Here is a 21,587-nt window from a genome sequence, read left to right as displayed (position 1 = left end):
GAGTTCTTTATGTATTTTGGATATTATCCCCGTGTCAGAGCTGTTGTTTGCAAATGTCATCTCCCATTTGGTTGGTTGCCTTTTTGTTTTGTTGTTGGTTTCTTTTGCTGTGCAGAAGCTTTTTAGTTTGATAGGTCCCATTCAATTTTTTTTTGCCTTTATTTCCCCTTGCCTTTGGGGTCAAATTCATAATATGCCCTCTGCGACCCAGGTCTATAAGTTTTGTACCTGTGTTTTCTTCTATGTATTTTATTGTTTCAGATCGTATATTTAGGTCTTTGATCCATTTCAAATTCATTTTTGTACAAGGGGCAAACTGAAATCTGGTTTCATTCTTTTGCATGTGGCTTTCCAGTTCTCCCAGCACCATTCTCCCATCAGAGGCTTTCTTTTCTGCATTGTGTGTTTTTGGCTCCTTTGTCATAAGTTATTTGCCCATAGCCTGATCTGTGTGGCTCAATGGTTGAGCCAGGAGGTCACAGTTTGTTTCCTGGAAGACACGTACCAGGGTTGTGGGCACGATCCCCAGGAGGGGATGTGCAGGAGGCAGCCTATCAATGACTCATCATTGATGTTTATTTCTCCCTTTTCCTCCCTCTCTCTCAAATCAATAAAAACATATTAAAAAGTTACTTGCCCATATACCTGTGGTTTTATTTCTGGGCTCTCAGTTCTGTTCCATTGATCTATGTGTCTGTTCTGCCAATACCATGTTGTTTTGATTATTGAAGTCAGGTAGTGTGATGCCGCTGGCTTCGTCCTTTATAAATGGAGTACATTTTAAAGTGGGTATTTGAGTTGCCTGTGAGTATATTTTGGTTACAAGCTTATGAAATAAAAATATGCTTTGATTTTGGGATTAACTGTATTGTCAGGAAATTAGAATTTATGTAGTTTTTCTTCAGTTATTTCTGGTGACTCAGAAGCTTAAGCTGGCACTGTGTCTTGGCTATTTTCTTTACTGACTCGGGTTCTGGGTAAATTGGAAAAGTATTTCCTCCTCTCTATAATAATTTTTTGCTAATGGGTACATGGAAAGGCATCAGAAGGACAAAGGAAGGGACAAAAATGCTTTTTCTCCGGTTCTTGAACTAATAATTAAGAATGCTCTTTGTTTTAAATAATGTAAAGTAGTGAAAATTAAATGTAAAAAATCACTATTACCTCCCAAAAATAAATATTACAAGAAATAACATAATAGAGCAAGCCCCATGACACAAATAAAAGGAGGTAAGTGTCTCCCCTTGCTCTTTTTGCTCTAACTCTCCCCCCTCTACCCAGCCTTAGCCATTTCAGACTAGCTGACTGTCTTGGTCATGAAAAATCACTCTAATTCTTAATTGTTTTCCCCTCACAGAAAGTGTGACAACTCCTTTATTTTAGTTTTTATTTTTACATATGTGTGCATCCTAGCAGTGCAGCTACTCTGCATCAGTCTGAGGGTCTTCCTGTTGCACCTAGACTATGTCTTGTAGACCATTCATGAAGTCCTTACCCCTTTTCCTTGCTGAGAGCCAGGTTTTCTTTCCCTTTAGTGGGTACTAAACAGAAGCAACATTCCTATCTCTTATTTGTACATAGGTGACATCCAACAGTTAGTTAAGAAACTTAACTGCTTCTTAACATTTATGCCCACTTCTTCCATTGGCAACGCTTGCAGGGCTCACTACAAAGTTCCTACTGTCTAGTTATGTTTTCAGTGAGAACCAGGTATCTTCTTTCTTCCTTATCTTATTTATCTTGTCACAAGCTTTTCTCAGAATGATTTAATATAATAAGTAATTTATAGACGTTCTAATGCATCTACCTTAAGTTAGATTATATATAGCTATTTGATGTTGTGGTTGATGCTGTGAATTTGTGATTTGCATGGCTTCAGATGTCATAATTTTTCCCCCCACTTTCTAGGAAGTAACAGCTAGCAGTCGCCACTATGTTGACAGGCTATTTGACCCTGATCCCCAGAAAGTTCTACAAGGTGTCATGTAAGTAGTATGTATTTAAGAGTCTATCAAAAAGTCTTGTTTGTTTTCATGTTTGAATCTGCCAAATATTATAATTCTGAAAATGCAGGGTTGCAAATTTTTTTCTGCCATTTTGGAAAGATCCCTTAACAGTCATGACTTTAATATTGTACTGTTAGAGAATTGTCTCTTGTATAGTTGTTAACTAACATGGTTAGCTTCATTTTTTTGTAGAATACTTGTTTTACATTTTAAGGAATGTTTCCTATGGAGAATGCTTTTGCAACTTTAATATCTAGCAAAAGCAAGAGAACAAAATTGATGATCTTTTATAATTGGAAAGGGTTAGGAGAATAGGTCAGAGGTTTTCCTCTCTGCTTTGCTTTTAGTTAACTCATCCACTATTTTTAAGGTTTGAATATCCTAGTGATGTTTTAAATATCAGAATTTAGAAAGTTTAAATAAACTCCTGATAACATAAATGCCCTTCTTTTTTCCCAAATTCCTTTGTGTTTAATGAGAAGAAACATTTTTAAGTGACATACCTGAGGTGATTATGCTTTAAAAAAATTAAGTGGGACAAGTGTGATAAGATTGCAATTGATTGAAAGATGAATTCTCCGAAGAGCAGATTATCATGCTCTTATAGCCTAAGACTCCTCATAGGGTTGGGAACCACTTAGCCCCTGCAGGCCTGAACTCTGTTTCAGGAAAGGAAGGCACAAAAAGGTCAGAATGAGATACATTTGGTGAACCAGCAGCAAAGGCACAAATGAGTCCCTTTCTTCTCTTACGCTGCTGGTGTTACCAGCCATGAGTATCTTCAGTTTAACTCTTGCTCAGTCTTGGCAAGGCTGGGATGCTTTGTCTAGAGAAGTTTCTACTGACTGCAGTTCCTATTCAAACCCCAACCTCCCTTCTCTCACTTCCCAACCCCCCAACTCATTATAGAGATGTGGATTTGTAAAGTGGAGGCAAGATAAAAGTGAATAAAGCTGCTTGACTATTTAAATTGAGCTGGAAGGGAAAGTTTAGGAGCTGGATGGAGACCCACCTGGGATTCTTGACACCTTATCTTCACATCTTCACGTTTACAGAAATAGGAGATGGTATTTCTTGTTTTCTCATTATGTTAACTTTTGTTAACTTTATATTAACATTTGTTTTTGTCCCCTTAACTAGGAGATTTTATAATGATTTAATCAGCCCCTTTTAGACTGGTTTGATTATAACCAGGAAATGTGGTATTAAATCCATCTGTTAAATTAGTTTGGGTTGTACTTACATACACAAATTGGTTGAGGGGATAGGTTTAATGTAATACTTCTCCTTAGACCAGCAGACACTCCACACGTACAACTAGACAGTATATATTGATAATCCTAGAAATCACTAGGTGGTTTAACCTAATCACCTAGACTAAGAATCACTTAAGATTCCTCAATAAATAGTTTAGTTGAAAATGTCAGACTCATTAAGTGCTCAATAAATGATAGAAGATGGTACTATTTTTATCACTGCTGCTACTATAACCATAGTAGCTACTATAACGATAGTAGCTTTAGAAAAGAGCTAAATTTATCAGTCAAGGATTTTGTGTAAAAGACTTGTACCTTGAGTTATATCTGATGTGAGTAACTAATTCAAGTGTTACTTATCAATTTCAGAAATTTTTTATTTTCCAAAGAACGTTGTAGTTTCTTAAAAGTTGATAAAATATCAAAGCATAAAAAATTGGGAAGAGCACATTATAACAACCAGTTAAGGTGTAGTTTTCTAGCCTTAGTGCCTCTTAAAAACGTATCAAGTCTCAGACATTTAGCTGTCAGCTAAGACAGATGGAAAGGTTTTCGTGAAGGGATGGTTGGAGTGGAAAGAGTGGACTTTGGAATTGGACAACAGTATGTTGAGTTCCTGGTTCAGACATTTTGTAGTGGAGTCCTATCCTAGCTGTGTACTTAGGCAAGTTACTTAATTTCCTTGAGCCTTAACTTCATCATCTTTAAAGTGAGTGTATTATTTCCCATCTTGCCAAGTTGTAAGAATTAAGTCAGACGTACAAAATTCAGTACCTGGTATGTTGTGGATATTAGAAATTAGCACTTAAGTGGTTAGTGGTTAATTGGCCCTAATTTAAAATAACTTAAAAAATAAGTTAATTCTCTTCAAAGAAGAAAAAGGAAAATGCAAATAAAAACTATCAAACAGATGAAACAATTCAAACTGAAGGAGAGGAGGGAGAGGGGCTAGAATTCTTGATCAGAGAAGAGAATTTGAGTGATAACACATTCCAGTAAATGTCATTGCTACTTACAATACTAAAATCTGTTTATAGTTTGAAAGAGACAGATCACCCAGAATCATTTCACGTTATGTCAGAATAGAGCTGGCCTTTTAGGGCTATGCGTAGTGTGATTTGGTAAAGCTTCGTTTTCCCAGAGAGAAATATTTATTCTTTCTGACCTAATTCCTTCCTGAACTTTGGAATTATCTGAAAATTAATTAATATATAGCCCAGAGAATAAGTGAATTATATTTTTAAGTAACCTTGTCTAATATTGGAATAATACAATGTTAAGAGAGGAAAGAGGGAACCAAAATGAGGTTTAGGAAAAGAGAGTTGACCATTTTTTTCTTTTTCTACACATTACATAGCCACTATTGAGTCAACCAGAGACCATGACTAGACCCAAATAGGTAGGTAGGAGGGAGGTGGCCATAGGGTGTAAACAACCAAAGGTGGCCTACTAATTTTAAATAAGGAAAAGACAGGCTGAAGTAATAGGCTTTGAATCCAAAATATCCTTTTGGAAAGATACAAAAGAATTGACAATTAGCTTTAGCTGCAAGACAACCAGAGTTTTTATCATTTTTCTAGCTATATTAAACTGATTTTTTCAATAAGATTATGAAAATATAAAATATATTATCGGGAAAAACAGAAACTGAAGAAGTTAAAGGTGAATAGTGAGTTTTCATCACAGTCTATTACTAATCTACTCAATTGAGTTACAGGCATATAGCCTTACCCATAAATGTAGGGAACTTCTTTGTAGGTAACATCATAAAAAGACCATTTACCTACTCACTGAGTATGTCCTTGTTGGAAAAAGTTATTAAGCATAAGAACTGCTTAATTTCAATTGAAGACTGAGTTATCTAGAGATAACTTTTTTGTTAGTAGTACAATATTTAACATAGATTGAATTGCCCTATTGTATCAAAGGTTTAAATACAGAATCAGGTCTTTAAAAAGCAAAGTTTCAAATGCATAACTGAATAGAAGATCGTTAGATAAGGGATAAGATATGAGCAGAGAATAGGGAGGTCAATTGTGTAGGTCATAAACTGTGTAGCCTTTGCAACTACAACGGTGAGTAGGTATATCAGATAAACTGTGCTGCATGGTAAATTCTTAGCTTCCTCTAATGTGGAGATCTGCATATGACTTAAAGGAAAACAATTGCAGGATGTTTTTTGGTGAACATACTATAATATTAACTTAATCACGTTAAATCTCATAGTTGAAAAAGAATAACTCTTCAAATGTTTTTGTAGATCGTGAGTCAAAGCTGCTTAAACTGGGTTTTTTGGGTTTTTTTTTTTTCATATATCTAAATTAGAACTCCTGATCTGGTTTTTACAGTAATCTTTCTCCATGAAAAGATCAGCAGATATCCCTGTGTGGCTCTATGTCTATATTCCCTATGTTGAAAGGCAAAAGATGACATAAGCAAATATGGCTGGCTTTGTGATTTCCAAGTTGAATAGAAACAGAAAATTAGACCAGATCTCTCTGGTAGACTCAGGCAGACAGTTGTGGATGCTATAGAATTGTTCTTTAGTTTTCACCAAGTGGCCATTTCTAAAAAGTGTCTTCTGAAGTATTTCAATGTACTGATGAAATAAGTTTATTTTGGTAATGACTATTTGATTTTCCAGGTAATTATGTACCTCTGGTTTCAGTAAGATACAGACAGGTTCCATTTTCTTACATGAGCTAAAGATATGAGTTCCTATAAAATGAAGCCTTTGGCCTGGTCAGGCGTGGCTCAGCGGTTGAGCGTCGACCTAGGATCCAGGTGATCGGGGTTCGATTCCCGGTCAGGGCACATGCCCGGGTTGTGGGCTCAATCAATGACTCTCTCATCATTGATGTTTCTATCTCTCTCTCCCTCTCCTTTCCTCTCTCTGAAATCAATAAAGATATATTTTAAAAAATAAATAAATAAAAATAAAATGAAGCCTTTGGTTTTTAAGAAATTTTAAAAGATAAGTTTTAGAATAATTCAAAAGGAATATCCTAGTAAAGGAGTAAGAAATATATATATATGTGTGTGTTTATGTATATTTATTTCCTTAATACTTTTTAATCAGTTATTTTTTAAAGTTTTATAGGTAAACATAAACAAAGATGACTTTAATACCAAATGAAATAAAGTGACTCTTAGTTTGACTTGTTTAAAACTATGTATCCTGAGACAATTCAGTCAGAGAATTATGACTTAAAGGCTCGCAAGATTCTCCAGAAATTATTAGATCAAATTGACATAGTTTTTACATATAGATAGATAAGCTCTTTGTACATGTGGTATTAACTTTCATATCAAGAATGTGTGTATATCTGTATATGTGTATGCATCTTTTCATATTTCTAAACCACTTAACTGTATGCTGCCGTATTCCACAATGCTCTAATGCATTTTGATGTTCTTTGGATTACACATATACAAAATATTTGTTAATAACTTGGCATTAATGCAGTTATTAAATTGCACTCTTCATTATTGGAAGATGTCAGGTGGTTTATAATCATATATTGATAACATAAAGAGTTAAATACAATAACTTATAATTTCTGAGCAGGTATTTATACAAATTGGATCTGTATCTAACACTATGTACATTCCAAAAATCTACACCATGGGGTAATTTGTTTGTAAGAATGAACTAAATTACTGCCAATTCTCAGTTCTGTTCAATTTATACATATAGTAGGGGCACAATAAATGGCTGAGTTGACTTGAAACTCACTATGAATTTCTCAAATGCCTCCTGAATGTTAAAAATAACTTTATTATTTTTGATCATCTATTTTAGTTTGTTTGTTTTTTTAATATGTTTTTATTGATTTCAGAGAGAGGACGGGCAAGGGAGAGAGAGAAACATCCATGATGAGAGTCATTGATCATCTGCCTCCTGCATACCCCCTATTGGGGATCGAGCCCACAGCCCTGGTATGTGCCCTCACCTGGAATTCAACTTTGACCTGTGTTTCATAGGAGGACTCTCAACCACTGAGCCATGTCAGCTGGGCTATTTTAGTTATTTCTTGACCATCATTATCAAACTCTTTTAAAATTTCCTAACCAGCCCTGCTGGACATGGCTCAGCAGTTGAGCATCACATTAGGATCCAGGAGATCACGGTTTAATTCCTGATCAGGGCACATGCCCGGGTTGCAGGCTCGATCCCCAGTTGGGGGCGTGCAAGAGGCAGCCGATCAATGACTCTCTCATCATTGATGTTTCTATCTCTCTCTCCCTCTCCCTTCCTCTCTCTGAAATCAATAAAGATGTATTTTTTTAAAAAATCCTCACCAGAGGATATAAAATTTCCTAGCCATGCTGGATAATAGAAAACTTACTGTACTTGGATGCTTGGATATTTCTCCAAAAATAACATCATCATAATTATAATTACAGGGACAGAGCAGTATGTTTGTAGTTTTCCAAGTGCAAATAATTTTTAACTTGTTTATCATGTTGCCTTATTCTAACTATCCATAAATATGTAATTTTTTCCTTATTTTATGGATGTCCTAATGAACAGTGAGATTTCATTAGTAGGTCAGACCTTATACTCAGATGGTAGTTTTCAGTACGCAGTGTATTTTTTGGCTATTTTACACCTAGGACCAAGAATGAATTGTACAGTATTTCAAACAAGAGCTTCTTCAGGTAAGCGAACAGGAATACTGGTTAAAAGTAAAAGTGACATAGTGGATCTTTTAACTTCAGCCTCCCACCTTCAATAATTTTAAACATAATTTTCTGTTTTGTTTTTAAATTTACTTTATCGTTGAAAGTATTACATATATCCCTTTTGTTTTCCACATTGACCCCCTCCACCCTGCTCCTGCTCCCCCCACCCCCCCAGGCTTCACCACACTATTGTCTGTGTCCTTGGGTTGTGCATATATGCATATAAGTTCTTTGGTTAATCTCTCCCCACCCCGCCTTTCCTCAGATTCGTCTCATCAGTCTCTTCCATGCTTCTATGTTTCTGGATTTATTTTGTTCGTCAGTTTATTTTGTTCATTAGATTCCACATATGAATGAAATCATGTAAAACTGAGTCAGGAAGAATCAGAAAAGCTGAATAGGCCACTAACAACTGATGAAATCGAAGCAGTAATAAAAAAAAAACTCCCAGAAAACATTATGTTTTCACTGAAAACCTAGGCTATTTTGATTGTTTAGGAATAAATATGCTTATACCTGATGGACTGAAACTTTGTTTCTCCAGCAGATCTAGATCTCAGTCTTTTCTTATTTTTTCTACTGTTTTAATGGCACTATGCAATGTTTACTTTCTCTCTTGGTTTTGATCACTATCATAATACTCTTAATTTAGACATGTGCTATTGTAGGCACTATATATGTTGTTTTAATATTTGAGATTTTCTCTTTACCATGCTAAAAATTAATCTCGTTCAGAGCAAAGAAGTAGAAAGGTTAGCTTCCATGTAAAATTAGGTGCCTCTTGAGTTCATTTATTAGTGGGTAAATTTAAGATTCTAGCTAGGTTTTAGCTAAAATTGTTCCCCTACAAATACATGTTTGTAACATCTTAATATTGGCTCTTCTTTTCCAATCCTCAAAGAGTTGTATATCTCCAAGGCTTACTTTTTAGCTTTTCTATCTGGATACTATCTTACCTCAGAGATAATTCACTGTGTCCAAAATTAAGAGAAATCCTGTCTTGCTAAGGGATTTATTCTCCAAGCTTCCTAGTGTTCACTGCACCCAGGCACCCACACCTGAAGTAATCACTCAAGATATGTCACATATCACATTTCCTATACCTATCCAATCACCTTGTTCAGTGCTTCCTCAAAAGTCCTTTGTATTAATAATTCCTATGGTTGCCACCCTAATCAGTGTCACAGAACCAGATACCTGCATAGACTGACTAATTCCTTCAACAGACATTTGTTGAGTGCCTACCAGGTGCTAGACATTGTGCTAGTGTGGGAGAACATAAGGATGAGTAACGCAGTCACTGCTCTGGAGGATCCGAAAGTCTGAAGGAGGAGGCAAATGACTAAAGAGACAGTCACTGTAGTTTGATTATGAATGCGGTGACGATGATAAGTTCAGGGGGTCTTGGGATCACACAAAGAAAGGGCGTTAGCCATTTAGTTGTCTCTCTTGACTTTAGTAATATCTGCATTCCAATCCATTCCACATTCAGCTTATCTTCCTTAGTTATTGTTTCCTTCATGTTTGTTTTCTGATCATAAGCATGATTGCTCCTTAATATACCTCCCTTTAGTTTCTGTTCTCCCTATCACTTTCTAATTTAATGTTCCATGCCATCTTAAAGGGAACATCCTTTCAATCCAGGCTCCTGGTACTGCCCCAGAAATATGCCATTTTTATTTTAGTATGGTATTCTATGAATGGCTTTTTCTTTTGCCCTCCCCATTGCTTATCCAAATCCTGCCCCTTTTCTAAGATTCATCTTAGTTCTCACCATTGCCTCAAAACCTGTTAAACTTGTTCTTTTCATCTATTTTTCTCAGCCCTGTAAGCACTCAATTTATAATACAGCCTTACATTGTTAGTGTTACTTTGATCTCTCCAAGGAAATCGTAAAACTCTTTAGATCAGGCATCCCATTATATGATGCTTTTGTATCCTTCATATTGCCTAGCACCTGCTGAGTTCAAAACTAATTGTTGAATTTCAGTAGTACATAAGTAGGGCCTTTTCCCCCAACATTAGAAGTTGGTAGACATGAGATTATATTCCTCTGATCTACGGGGAAAAGGATGTCTTTGACTGAAAGTTAGAAATACTTTTATTTTGTATAAAAATGTAAAGTTGGAACACAGGAGGAAAAGGGGAAACATATTTCCTGAATTCTTTTGTCATTTTGATTAGATTGCTCCGAATGCCTTATATGCCAGAGGTAATGGGAAAAATGCTTGGCATAAAAAAATAAAGGTTGAGAACAGCTCTCTTATTTAATGTGGAGCCCTGAGAAAAGCCCCAAACCAGAGTCTAGCTTCCTCATCTGTAAAGTGGCGTTAATCTTACTCAAGGTTGTGATGAAGATTAAATAAAATAATGGCCATGGAATGCTTTGCAAACTTCAAAGCAGTATATAAATCTTGCATAGTTTTGTTGTGCTTCCATCTTGGATGATAGTTGTGAGTTTTCATTTTACAAAAATACGGATTTCTATAATGGTACATTTTATGATCCACTGATGGTAACTACTTTGATAGCTCCGGATCAGGCTGGCTTTGTTGCCTCTTAAGATACAGATTTCTATCCTAAAAAGTAATGAGGTGTTGTGATAGAGGGCACCTAGGAGGGACCTCTGACCTAGACCTGGGAGTTGTTAGGTCATGCTTCTTGGAGGAAGTGACATTGACATCAAAGTTCAGTCCTGAAAGATGAGCAGTTAGCCTGGAGGGTATAAAGGTTTGAGGGCGGGAGCAAGGAGGCAAGAGAGTAGCTATAAGCTGGGAACGGGAAGCTCATCTGGCTGGCTCTGAAGCGAAATCCTGTACTTTACTTAGATCTGTGAAAGATGGGTATATGTGATAATTATCATCTTTTTTGGTTTTAATTCTTTCATATAAATGATATTCTAGCATCTCTTTATAGTAATAGCTGAATAGACTTCATTTGCTGGGCATTAACGTCTCCTCTTCCTTATCTAGCATCGGTATATTTTATTTTTTAGAGCTAGAGCAAGGATTGCTTTCTGTAGACATTGGTCCATTTTATTAGTTGTGTTCTTTTTATTCTAGATTTACTCTATAACTACCAGCTGGCTTCTTCATGTCCGTTTTGCAAACTGTTAAAAGAACTGGACAGTTGCTCTTGGAAGGGTTTTTGTTTGCTTTCGTCTATAAAAACATTTACTCTTGCATGGTTTCAGATACTTAGAATGTGTTTATATGGTCATGTGGGGATATCTCATTTCTGCTTAGTTTAGGAAGAATGAGGAGAAATCTGGGGAAGTGTTGTGGTTGGGAGATCCAGAATAGAGAGAGCATCCAGAATGGCATCTGACACAAAAGAGACCCTCAGTAGATAGCTGCTGAATAAATGAATGTGCTGTATTGGTATAGGCAGGGAAGAAGAGAGTACATGACAGGCTGCTAGGTTAGGCTCTATAAACTGATGATTGGGAAGTAAGTCTCTAAGAAAACTGCAGGCATCCGTAAGGAGGCAGAAGTCTGGATATACAATCTCTTACAACTATGCTTTTTTAAGTGAAGCTTTGATATCACGTAATTTTAAAATCATGTATCAGTATTTGGTAAGAACCTTAGTAAGCTTCATTCAGTTTAGTACCTATAAACAGAAAGTACTCCTACTCTCTTCTGTGAACCATCTGGAAGATCTAACAGATAGTTTACAGAGAGACAAATCAGGCCCTGAAAAACAGACCTACCCTCAGGCACTGAGCTAATGCACGAAGACTAGGCAAGTGTACAGTGTTTGGCTCAAGGCTTGTGAAAATGTTATTCATAGTTTGTTGGGAGAATCAGCTTTCAGCAGAGCACTAGGCCATAGTAGCTCTGCAATAATTGAAGAAGGTAATTGAGGAAAAGAGTATTACAGTTATTACCAGGGTTTTAAATGCCAGTGAATTTGGTTGGTATTGGAAATATATACTGACTGTAACAATTAGTTGTTGATTTTTTTTTTTTAAGTAACTTTTTCCCCATCTGTTTTCTACTCTGCTTTTTTTTTTTCTTTTTTTAATATATCTTTATTGATTTCAGAGAGAGGAAAGGAGAGGGAGAGAGAGAGATAGAAACATTAATGATGAGAGAGTCATTGATCGAGCCCGCAACCCGGGCATGTGCCCTGACCAGGAATCAAACCCCGATAGCCTGGATCCTAGGTCTATGCTCAACCGCTGAGCCACGCCCGGCCGGGCTCTACTCTGCCATTCTACAGGATCGTGGTTTGCCAACTATAGAACATTTTCAGGTCTGTAACTTTCAGTGTTGGCAAAATATTCCTACATATTGTAGAGTTCCACCTCTTAAAAGAGGGGGAGTCAGAAGAGATGCTAGCCACCTATCTAGGGGAGCTTATTTTGAGTTGGAAAGAAATGGATGAGCTAAGAACTTTGAGGCTCTATAGCAGCATCCTTAACACTATCAGACCTGACTTCCCCTTATAAGTATTTTGTAACATCCCTGTACTATGCTGAAATTAAATCCATGATATAACCTACTCACATACATAACTCTAAAATGATGCCTTCCCTCCATATAATATAAAGGAGAAATAAAAAAGAAGGTAATTTCTAATGTTTAATATGTAAATGCTTAGATGTGACTATGTTAGAAAACTTAATGAAGCAGTGCGAATGCAAGGCTACAAATGTGGGCTGATGTAGGTGTATGGTATTGATGACTAAATACCACGAGTGCCTCTGTGCTAGTGATCTGATTTAACTCTTAACAAAAAGTGTAATCTCCCTTTTATTTACAGGGCAGGTACAATACTGAAAATCCATAATTTTTTAAAAAACTGCAAAAAATGCTCTCTCTTCGTAAACTATGGCCAGAAATTTCCAGATGCCTCGTAAACTTTTGAAATGTCCCTAGGGGGCTGTAATGCCCTCTTTTCCCCACTTTGAGAACTGTTGCTCTGTAGATCACATAGTTCCAGTGTTCTGTAGTAAAATAGGACTATTGATCAATTAGGGTATTTTTATTAAACATTTTTTAGTTGTACTAGGTTTATTTTGAGCTTTTTTTTTTCCCCTGTCCTTTGGGACCAGCCACATGTTTGCAAATCAATTGGGCAATGATAGAAATACTTTATCAATAAAGTTTTATTCCTGGTGCAGTAAAGATCTTAGTGTAGCTAGAATAAAAATTACTGGTGAATATGTAAGGAATATAAAGGATTTTTTTTTATTTTAAATCTCCTTAAGGGATAATTGGCTCCTTAAGCAAACATAGTAACAGTATATTCTGTTGTTTCTAATTAATTTAAAAATAAAATGTGTGACAGTAGCAACACAAAGAATGGAGGGGAAATGGAAGTGCATATTATACTTGCAATGCTCTTACAATACACGTGAAATGGGGGATAATATCCCTTGAAGATTGTTGAAACATGCACATTGTAGATTGTAAAGCAACCACCAAAAAACAACAGAACAAAACCCAAAGAGGTACAGTAAATACGACAATAAAGGAGATAAAATAGAATAATAAGAAATACTCAGTCCAAAAGAAGACAGAAAAAAAGAGTGAACAAAGTCATTCTCCCTGAACCAAGGTCAGATATGTTCTGTGTGCTGGTTGCTTTTACTTTTTACTCCCAGATCTGTGTGTGAGAAGGTGGTCTATATTTCTTTGTATTCAAAGGTTTGGTGGCCTTTGTTTAAGAACTTGGTTTTTTTGTATTGGAAGTCTTTTCCCAGTACTCAGGATATCCTGCTTCCTCCACTCCTCTACTGTCCTGTTTTACAGCCCCCAGGTTTACTCTGCACCTATTTCTGTTCCTTCTTTTTGGCATTCCAGGGGGGAAAGAGTCAATGCTTTGATTTTATCACTAACTTCTGTACTTGCCAATTCAAGATGTTGCATAATAAATATAAAGTGGAATGAATTGATCTTTGATTTTTTTCCATGACTTTTCAACATACCTTACCCTTTTCTCTTCCCCTGAATTCAGAGACATGAAAAATGCTGTAATTGGAAACAACAAGCAGAAAGCCAATCTCATTGTTTTAGGAGCTGTTCCAAGGTATGTTTGCTATCATTCCCTTTTCTGCTATTCATTCTATTTCTAATATTTTTCTCATTCTTAACCATAAGACTAATCTTTTTTCTGTATTGCCTATTCTGTTTTTGAAAAGCCTCGTAATTTTTTAAATAAATGCCATGAGTTATATGGAGCATCTGCAAAAAAGCAAAACAAATTAAAGTACCAGAGAATGGACGATGAAGTGAATGTATGAATACTTTTTAGAAATTCAGGAAGATCATTGACCCTGCAATAGAAGAATGTGTTGGGTAGAGCAGCAGTGTACACCAGCCTGTTTCATTCTTCTCTGTCTACTCAGAGCCCTGGCAGTTTTATTGTATGACTGGATAACAATTTCTCAGGATTCTCAAAATCTTTTTTTAAAAAAAGAGAGAGACCTGGTTGGTCTTTAATTCTACTTTTCTTTATTTAATTTCTAAATTTTTAAAATTTGCTGTTTTTTAAGTTAACAAAGTTTGATTTCTTCTGATGATTTAATAAGCTTCTTTTTGGCAGATAATGACAGTTGTATAACTTTCAGTTTGCCTTTCCTACTCAGAACTAAGTTTTATGTGCAGTTGCTATAAGTTTTTCATGCAGAACTTTTAAATGTTTTGGGGGTTTTTCTGTTCTTTTTTATCTTTTGATATGGGATCAATGGTTGTATTGTTTTTATCGTAACCAACTTCCAATATATACTTTCGTAACCATAAAGCACTCAGCCTTTTTAGGGGATTAGTGTTCAGTATATAAATATGCTTTAGGGAACATTAGAGTTCTACCTTAGAATAAGGGAGATGGTCATAAGTGGTGGATGATTAAAATTTGGAGAGTAGTTGTTTGGCAAGCTGGGCTGGAGTAGAAATGGGAGGATCCCCTCATTCCCCATATGGGAGAATTGGAGAAAGAAGGGAGTTTCCCTTGCTTGAAGAGCTGCACAAGGATTCTGAATATTTCCTCGAGGCTCAACCCCCGTGATCTCTGAACTATAGCTCTGGTTATTCCAGGTCCATTTCTTGTATGACTGTAAGACCCTTGGCATTGGCTGTCTACATTCCGAAGTGGCAGATAACATGGGACTGTGATGTTGCTGGTTCTAAAGAGACCACTTTGGACAACTTTCAGATTTATAGTTCTGATAAACTCTTGAGATTATGTGATAGCTCAAAATGAAGAAAATGTCTTCTGTTTTTCCCCCCAGATACTTCTTTTTTAAATTAGCAGCTGATAAAACAAATGACCATTTCCTACCCTCTGTAAAGCTTTCCAACAGTATTTTTAGTATGTGTGATTTATTGGTAGCCTTTTTCTGTCACATTACTTTTAGCTAATTTACTTTTAAGTTTTTTAGTCTCTTCTGTTTATTGAGTTTATTCTTTTTAGATTGTTGTACTTGCTTCAGCAAGAAACCTCAAGTACAGAGCTGAAAACTGAATGTGCAGTGGTATTGGGAAGTCTTGCTATGGGTACTGAAAACAATGTCAAGTCTCTACTAGATTGCCATATTATCCCTGCCTTACTGCAAGGTATGTAGGGAAGTCATATTTATAAAAGTAAAAATTAGAATCAGTTTACAGTTTTAAATATGGGTTGAAAAGATGAGCCTCAAATCTATTTTCTATTAATAGGACTGTTGTCCCTAGACCTGAAGTTCATTGAAGCTTGCCTTCGATGCCTACGCACCATCTTCACCAGTCCCGTCACTCCAGAGGAGTTATTGTATACAGTGAGTTTTAGATGTTTTTGAATCACCAGTTACATTTTACTAACATCATACTTCTAATTTACTTAGCATCTCAAGACTCAACTGTGTTACATTATAAAAAAGTCTCAAGAAGTACTGGAGTTCTTGTTAATTTGCAAATGTCAAATGGTCTAGGCTTTGTAAAGAAGTGAAGACAGTCTCAGACCTTGAGGAATTTATAAGCTATTTTTTTAAAGACCCATTTTGATCTCTTACTATATACAAATTAAGGCAATATTTTTAATGCTAAATGAGTGATAGGGAGTTCTGCTCACTCTAGGTTAACTCCAGCAGAGAAGACTGTATAGAGAAGCTAGAATTGCCCTGGTCTTGAATAATGGATAAGACTTAGAGAGTAAAGAGGCCAGTCTAGGAAAGATCTGTGTAAGAGAACATGCAGGGCCGTGGGCAGTGCAGTCTAAGGAGGGCAGGGCATCGGTGTAGTTTCAGTCGGAGAGGTGAGGCAGAGTCAGCGTGCAAGAGGCTTGTTTGCCAGCCTAGAACAGAGAATACGTATGAGAGAATCCAGAGGTCTTTGGAATCATTCAGGAGCTTTCACAAACCTCAGGGATTACTAGGGGGTGTTTTTATCTGTGGACTACGTGGGGCTTGTTGTTTTGTTGTTACTCCTCACCCAAGGATATTTTTTCCATTGATTTTTAGAGAGAGTGGGAGGGAGGGAGGAGGAGGACCGGGGGGGGGGGGAGAGATTAATGTGAGAAAGACATTGGAATTGATTGCCTCCCACACGCACCCTGACCAGGACGAGGGGTCGAACCTGCAACCCTTCTGTGCACAGGCTGATGCTCTAACCACCAAGTACACGGCCAGGGCTCCATGGGACTTTCTTAATGAAAATTATCCAGGCCGGTATTTTCAAATACTCTTACCCATAATCCACAGTAGGAAATGTATTTTCCATTGCCACACTGTGCCTATGTGTGAGTTTGTGTGTGAGCGAGGGAAAGAGAGAACCCTGAGGCAGCCTTCACAGAGCAGCTCCGTGCATACAACACCCTCTGATTCCTGGGACATCCTTTTTCATTGAAAACAACGCTGCTGTGATTCTCTCAGCCAGCACAGAGCATCAGGATGTCACGTCAGACACACATAAATCAGAGATCTTGCCCAGAATCCTGCTTTACAAATATTTCAAGAACATAAGCAATCCAGAGACATAAGCAAAACAATCAGGGAGGGGGGACATATGCAGCTTCATAATCCGTCCTTCGCATATCAGACCCATGTTCCACCACCTGGTAATGATACATTTAAGTATTGTAAGGGAGCTTTGAGAGCCACCTCCAACAGCAGAGAGGCTCTAAATGATGACACATCTCAGTTTTATACCTCAGGGATTTGTGTGGCATTCTTCAGGGAGCCACGCCTCACAAATCCTGTAAATTGTTTACTACAGTGGTTCTCAAAAGAGCAAGCACGAGAATTGTCTGGAGGGCTTGTTAAACTGATTGGTGGACTTTACCTCTAGTTTCTGATTCACTGAGTCTGGAGTGGGGTCTGAGAATTTGCATTTCCAACAAGTTTCCAGGTAACTTACATGCTGCTAGTCCTTGGACCACTCTTTGAGAACCACTGGTACTGTAAGCAGTCCTAAATTAGTAACATTCTCCTCAAAGCATTCCACAGGACTCTATTCCTAGTAAATATCAGTCTGTTTTAAGGTCCTATTGTCCGTTTACAAAGAGGTTAAACCAGTCACTAGTCTTCTTTACTCTAGAACAGCGATTTTCAACCGATTTTTAAAACATGCAATACCTGACTCTAGTCAGGGCACTGACCTCTTTTCCCTTAGATTGTCAGATAAAAAATGACAACAGCCAACACAATAGCCTTCTGGTGTGAATGACTTGAAGTTATACCTTTTTTTTTTTGGTCAGATCAGCAAAAAATATTTTTGGTGTGCTGCAGAATTTTTAGTAGTTTATATGTGCATGAGATGAAAAAGATTGAAAATCACTGCCCTGGAAGTTTCCCCTCAATCCCCAATCCAATCAGTAATAGAGGGAGAAGTTGATCCTGGCCAGCCATTTTAACTCCTTCCTCCTCACACTCTAACCTGATTTCATAAGTCACTATGGAATCGTGGTGCATAATTTGGAAGACTGATTGACGCCAACTTAACTTTCTTACATGAGAAAAATTAAGCCTCAGGGACACTGAGTGACTTTCACAGTAAGAACATGTAACTTACGAAGCATCTCAGTTTTATGCCTCAGAAAGAGTGAAGAATCCATGAAAAGTGTTGGATAGGATAATGACAGAGAGTGGTGTTGTGGTGTAATTAACTGCTGTCTGTGAGTTGAATAGTGAAGAGGCCAGCTGCCGAGGCAACTCAGGCAGTAACCTAAAGACAGAGCAATCAGATTGGAAGAGGGCAGGATATCTAGTTTGAAATTCCTCTTATCCATTGAGCAAATTACGTAACTATTCTTTGCCTAGTGCTCAACAATAAACTGCAGATATATAACAGAATTGGCAGAAAGGGGGGCAGGTGTAAAGAAATGCAGGAAAATGGAGGGATAAGAGCAGTGGAGGAGAAAAAGGAGGTGGGAGTTGTTTTAGGAGTCTGATACAGGCTTTTCCAATATTCCTCTCCATTACCCACATCCCTGTCTTCTGCCAGTGGAACCACTGTTTTCCTTTCCCCTCCAGTCTCCATCTTCTCTCTTTCTATGCATTTAGTACCTGACTTTTTTTTTTTTGAGGTTTTCTAAGTATTTCATTTTGTTTTTAAGTGCTTGTGACAACACAGAGGGTTATACTAACAAGCAAGGGGAAAAGATTCTACTTGGGAACAAATAGCCTTCTCCTTTTTACTTAGTTTTTACGTACCTTGGGCCTTCTTTTCTTTCTAAGGGAAACCCCAAGTCTTGTTCATCCCAACAGTGTTATTCTTTTAAGTTGTCTTCCTTGCCTTCTGTTGTCTTTTGTCAAAGTGTAGTCTGTGGACCAGCAGCATTGGCGTCATTTGGGAACTAGTTAGAATGCAGAATCTTAGGTCCTACTCCAAACCTACAGAATCACAATATGCACGCAAAGAATATCTTCTGGAGTTTGCATACACATTCATACTTGAGACTCAGAGCTCTAGGACTCATGACAGCATTGACAAGGATGCATTAAAAGGATGGAATCTCCTTTCCATCTGTGGCTCATTTCAAGTTCTCTTTCAACTTTTAATTCCTTCCCCATTCTGAGAGCCCTTGGAGATTCTTGGAGAGCCCTGTAGCAGGTTGGATGGATCCTTCTCTCTTCTATACTGTCATGTATGTTGCTAAGTGTCAGTAATAGGTAGAGAGTATGCTATAAATGAGAAGTTGCTATTGTGAAGATTGAAATTACCTAACTGTAGTCATTGTGAGAGATTGTTACTGATTACTGATACCATAACATCTCAGAGATCATAATTGCCAAGTTTTATTTTTATACAATAATTCCTCCTTATAAGCTATTTATTATTGTATATTTTTACCTCACATTTGGGTTTCAGGACAGATTTCTGTCAAGTCTTACTTAATTGATTTTGTTTTATTGTGGGAGTGTAGGCTGTTTATGGGAAAGAAATTGAGAATTTTCTGTTGTTGTATTTTATTGTTGAGGATGAATATTAAAGCCCTTCTCCTTATTCTTTGCCCAGACAGTTTTGATGGCTGTGTTGCTTTTGTTTTCCCAAGCTCCTTAAGCAAACTTGATTTACTGTCATTAAGTTAAGAGGCTTGCATAAGTACCTGCTCATGGAAATACAGTGGTACCTCTGTTTTCGAATGTGATCCGTTCCAGAAGACTGTTTGAGTTCTGAAATGTTTGAAAACCGAGGGATGAACAGCCAACAGCTGGGCCTCAGGATCTTGCATTCAGCGGAAGCTGTGTGGTATGTTCAACTCCCGAGGCATGTTCAAAAACCGAAGCATTTACTTCTGGGTTTTTGGCGTTCGTAAACCAAAATGTTCGTTAACGGAGACATTCGAAAACCAAGGCACCGCTGTAACTTGTTAGATGTACTCCACAGTGCCTAAGTTCCTTGTTGCTGTGCTCTCCTTCCCTTCAACTCCAGGATGCTACGGTGATACCACACCTCATGGCGCTGCTGAGCAAGTCCCGCTACACCCAGGAATACATCTGTCAGATCTTCTCGCACTGCTGTAAAGTAAGAACCAGAATAAATGTTCTCTGTAATGTAAAATCTTATGTGTCCTCAGGAGATGTGTCTTTGTGTATCCTCCAGAGATAATCTGTACATATAAGCAGACCTATGTCTATATCCCCTGCCCCTCCTTTTTTTTGACATAAATGAAAGTGTACCATACATACTTTCCACACCTTGCATTTTTCACTTAACATAATTTGAAGGCTATTCCATATCAGTACATAAGAAGCTCCCTCATTTTTTTTTATAAACAACCATATAGTATTTTACTGTATAGATGTACAGTAATTTATTTAACCAGTCCTCTGTTGTTGGACATTTACCTTGTTTTCTGTCTTAATATTATTACAAAACAATGCTGCAACAAATACCTTGTATGTAAGATATTTTATAAGAAATGGAATTGTTGAATCAAAGAGTGTGTGCATTTGTAACTTAATCATATTGTCTTATATAGAGGTTGTACCGTTTTATACTCCTATCAACAGTGTGTAATCATGACTGTTTCCCTACACCCTCAGTTTCCACATTGTTGGAAATTATTTTAAGTGATCTCATACCAGGAGAACTGAGAGATTCTTTTGCTCTTTATTGAGAGAAATTTCTGCTACTATAAGTGCCTGAGCCTAACCTGAGGAATGCTGTGAAGTACTACTTATTTTGCTTCATAGTTTGCTCATTGAGTGTACTCTTTTGATAACAGTGGGTGATTATTTGAGATCTTTAATCATTTCTATACACTTGCTAATTTCTAACCCAATAATTATTTATTATTTGATGATTCTGTAAGTTTTCAGGGCAACGTTACTCATCTGTCATTTATAATACAAATACAAAGTGAAGAGTTTGGGGAACTGTGGGAAAGAGAAGTGAACACCTACATACTAAACTAGGAAGATCACAGATCACATTTTAGAACAGTTTCCCAAATAATTGAAAATTAAATAATGTGGTTCCATAAAAATTACCTATTGATTATAAATGTTTAAACCCCTTACCGCCCAGCCGGGCGTGGCTCAGCGGTTGAGCATCGACCTAGGATCCAGGAGATCGAGGTTCGATTCCCAGTCAAGGCACATGCCTGGGCTGCAGGCTCAATTCCCAATGACTCTCTCATCATTGATGTTTGTGTCTGTCTCTCTCTCCCTCTCCTTTCCTCTCTCTGAAATAAAGATTTATTTAGAAAAAAACAAAAAACCCTTACCAAATCCTAGAGGAATATCACAGCCTATTTAATTCCATTTAAGATGTTTAGAATTTAAGATTTTTGTCAAAAATCTCTGAAGTTTCTCTTCCCAGATTGCTTTGACAGTGTGTAAGCTGACTCACAGGACCAGGGATGTCAAATGATCCCTTAATCTTTTGAGGTGGGCAAAGAATGGCTTTGAGAAAACAATACTCTTGTTGCAATTCATTTACTAAAAATGAGCTAAACTAATAGGGTCTAGAATCTTCCAACAATGAAATGATGTCTTGTAGCCAGCCCTGGCAGGTAGAAAAGGATACTCCAGAGCTCTATGCATCATTAAAAATCTTTGAACATCTATACTGAGTGCTCAAGAACGCAGCATCTACTAGTTATAACTACAGTAATCCCAAAAGGGCACTGAGGATTGGACCTGATGTGTATAACTGCTACATGTCAAATTATGTTAAATTATGAGAAGTTTGAATAATGCTATCCCTGAGGT

General features: G+C 37.1%; 1 protein-coding gene across 2 annotated transcripts in view; it reads left to right on the top strand.

The window, feature by feature from the left end:
- Nucleotides 1-21,587, top strand: part of ARMC8 (armadillo repeat containing 8) — an 85,611-nt gene that overhangs the window by 17,071 nt on the left and 46,953 nt on the right. The window contains exons 2-6 of one of the 2 annotated variants that reach the window (XM_081160469.1): nucleotides 1,909-1,985; nucleotides 13,913-13,984; nucleotides 15,368-15,510; nucleotides 15,613-15,710; nucleotides 19,804-19,896. In XM_081160469.1, coding sequence (XP_081016595.1) covers nucleotides 1,909-1,985; nucleotides 13,913-13,984; nucleotides 15,368-15,510; nucleotides 15,613-15,710; nucleotides 19,804-19,896 — 483 coding nt within the window. The remainder of the gene's footprint in view (nucleotides 1-1,908; nucleotides 1,986-13,912; nucleotides 13,985-15,367; nucleotides 15,511-15,612; nucleotides 15,711-19,803; nucleotides 19,897-21,587) is intronic. The other variant, XM_081160470.1, reaches the window with a different exon arrangement.

This window comes from Miniopterus schreibersii (assembly GCF_964146895.1).
Source record: "Miniopterus schreibersii genome assembly, chromosome: 15".
Taxonomy (NCBI): domain Eukaryota; kingdom Metazoa; phylum Chordata; class Mammalia; order Chiroptera; family Miniopteridae; genus Miniopterus; species Miniopterus schreibersii.
This window is presented reverse-complemented; position numbering and strand designations above follow the sequence as displayed.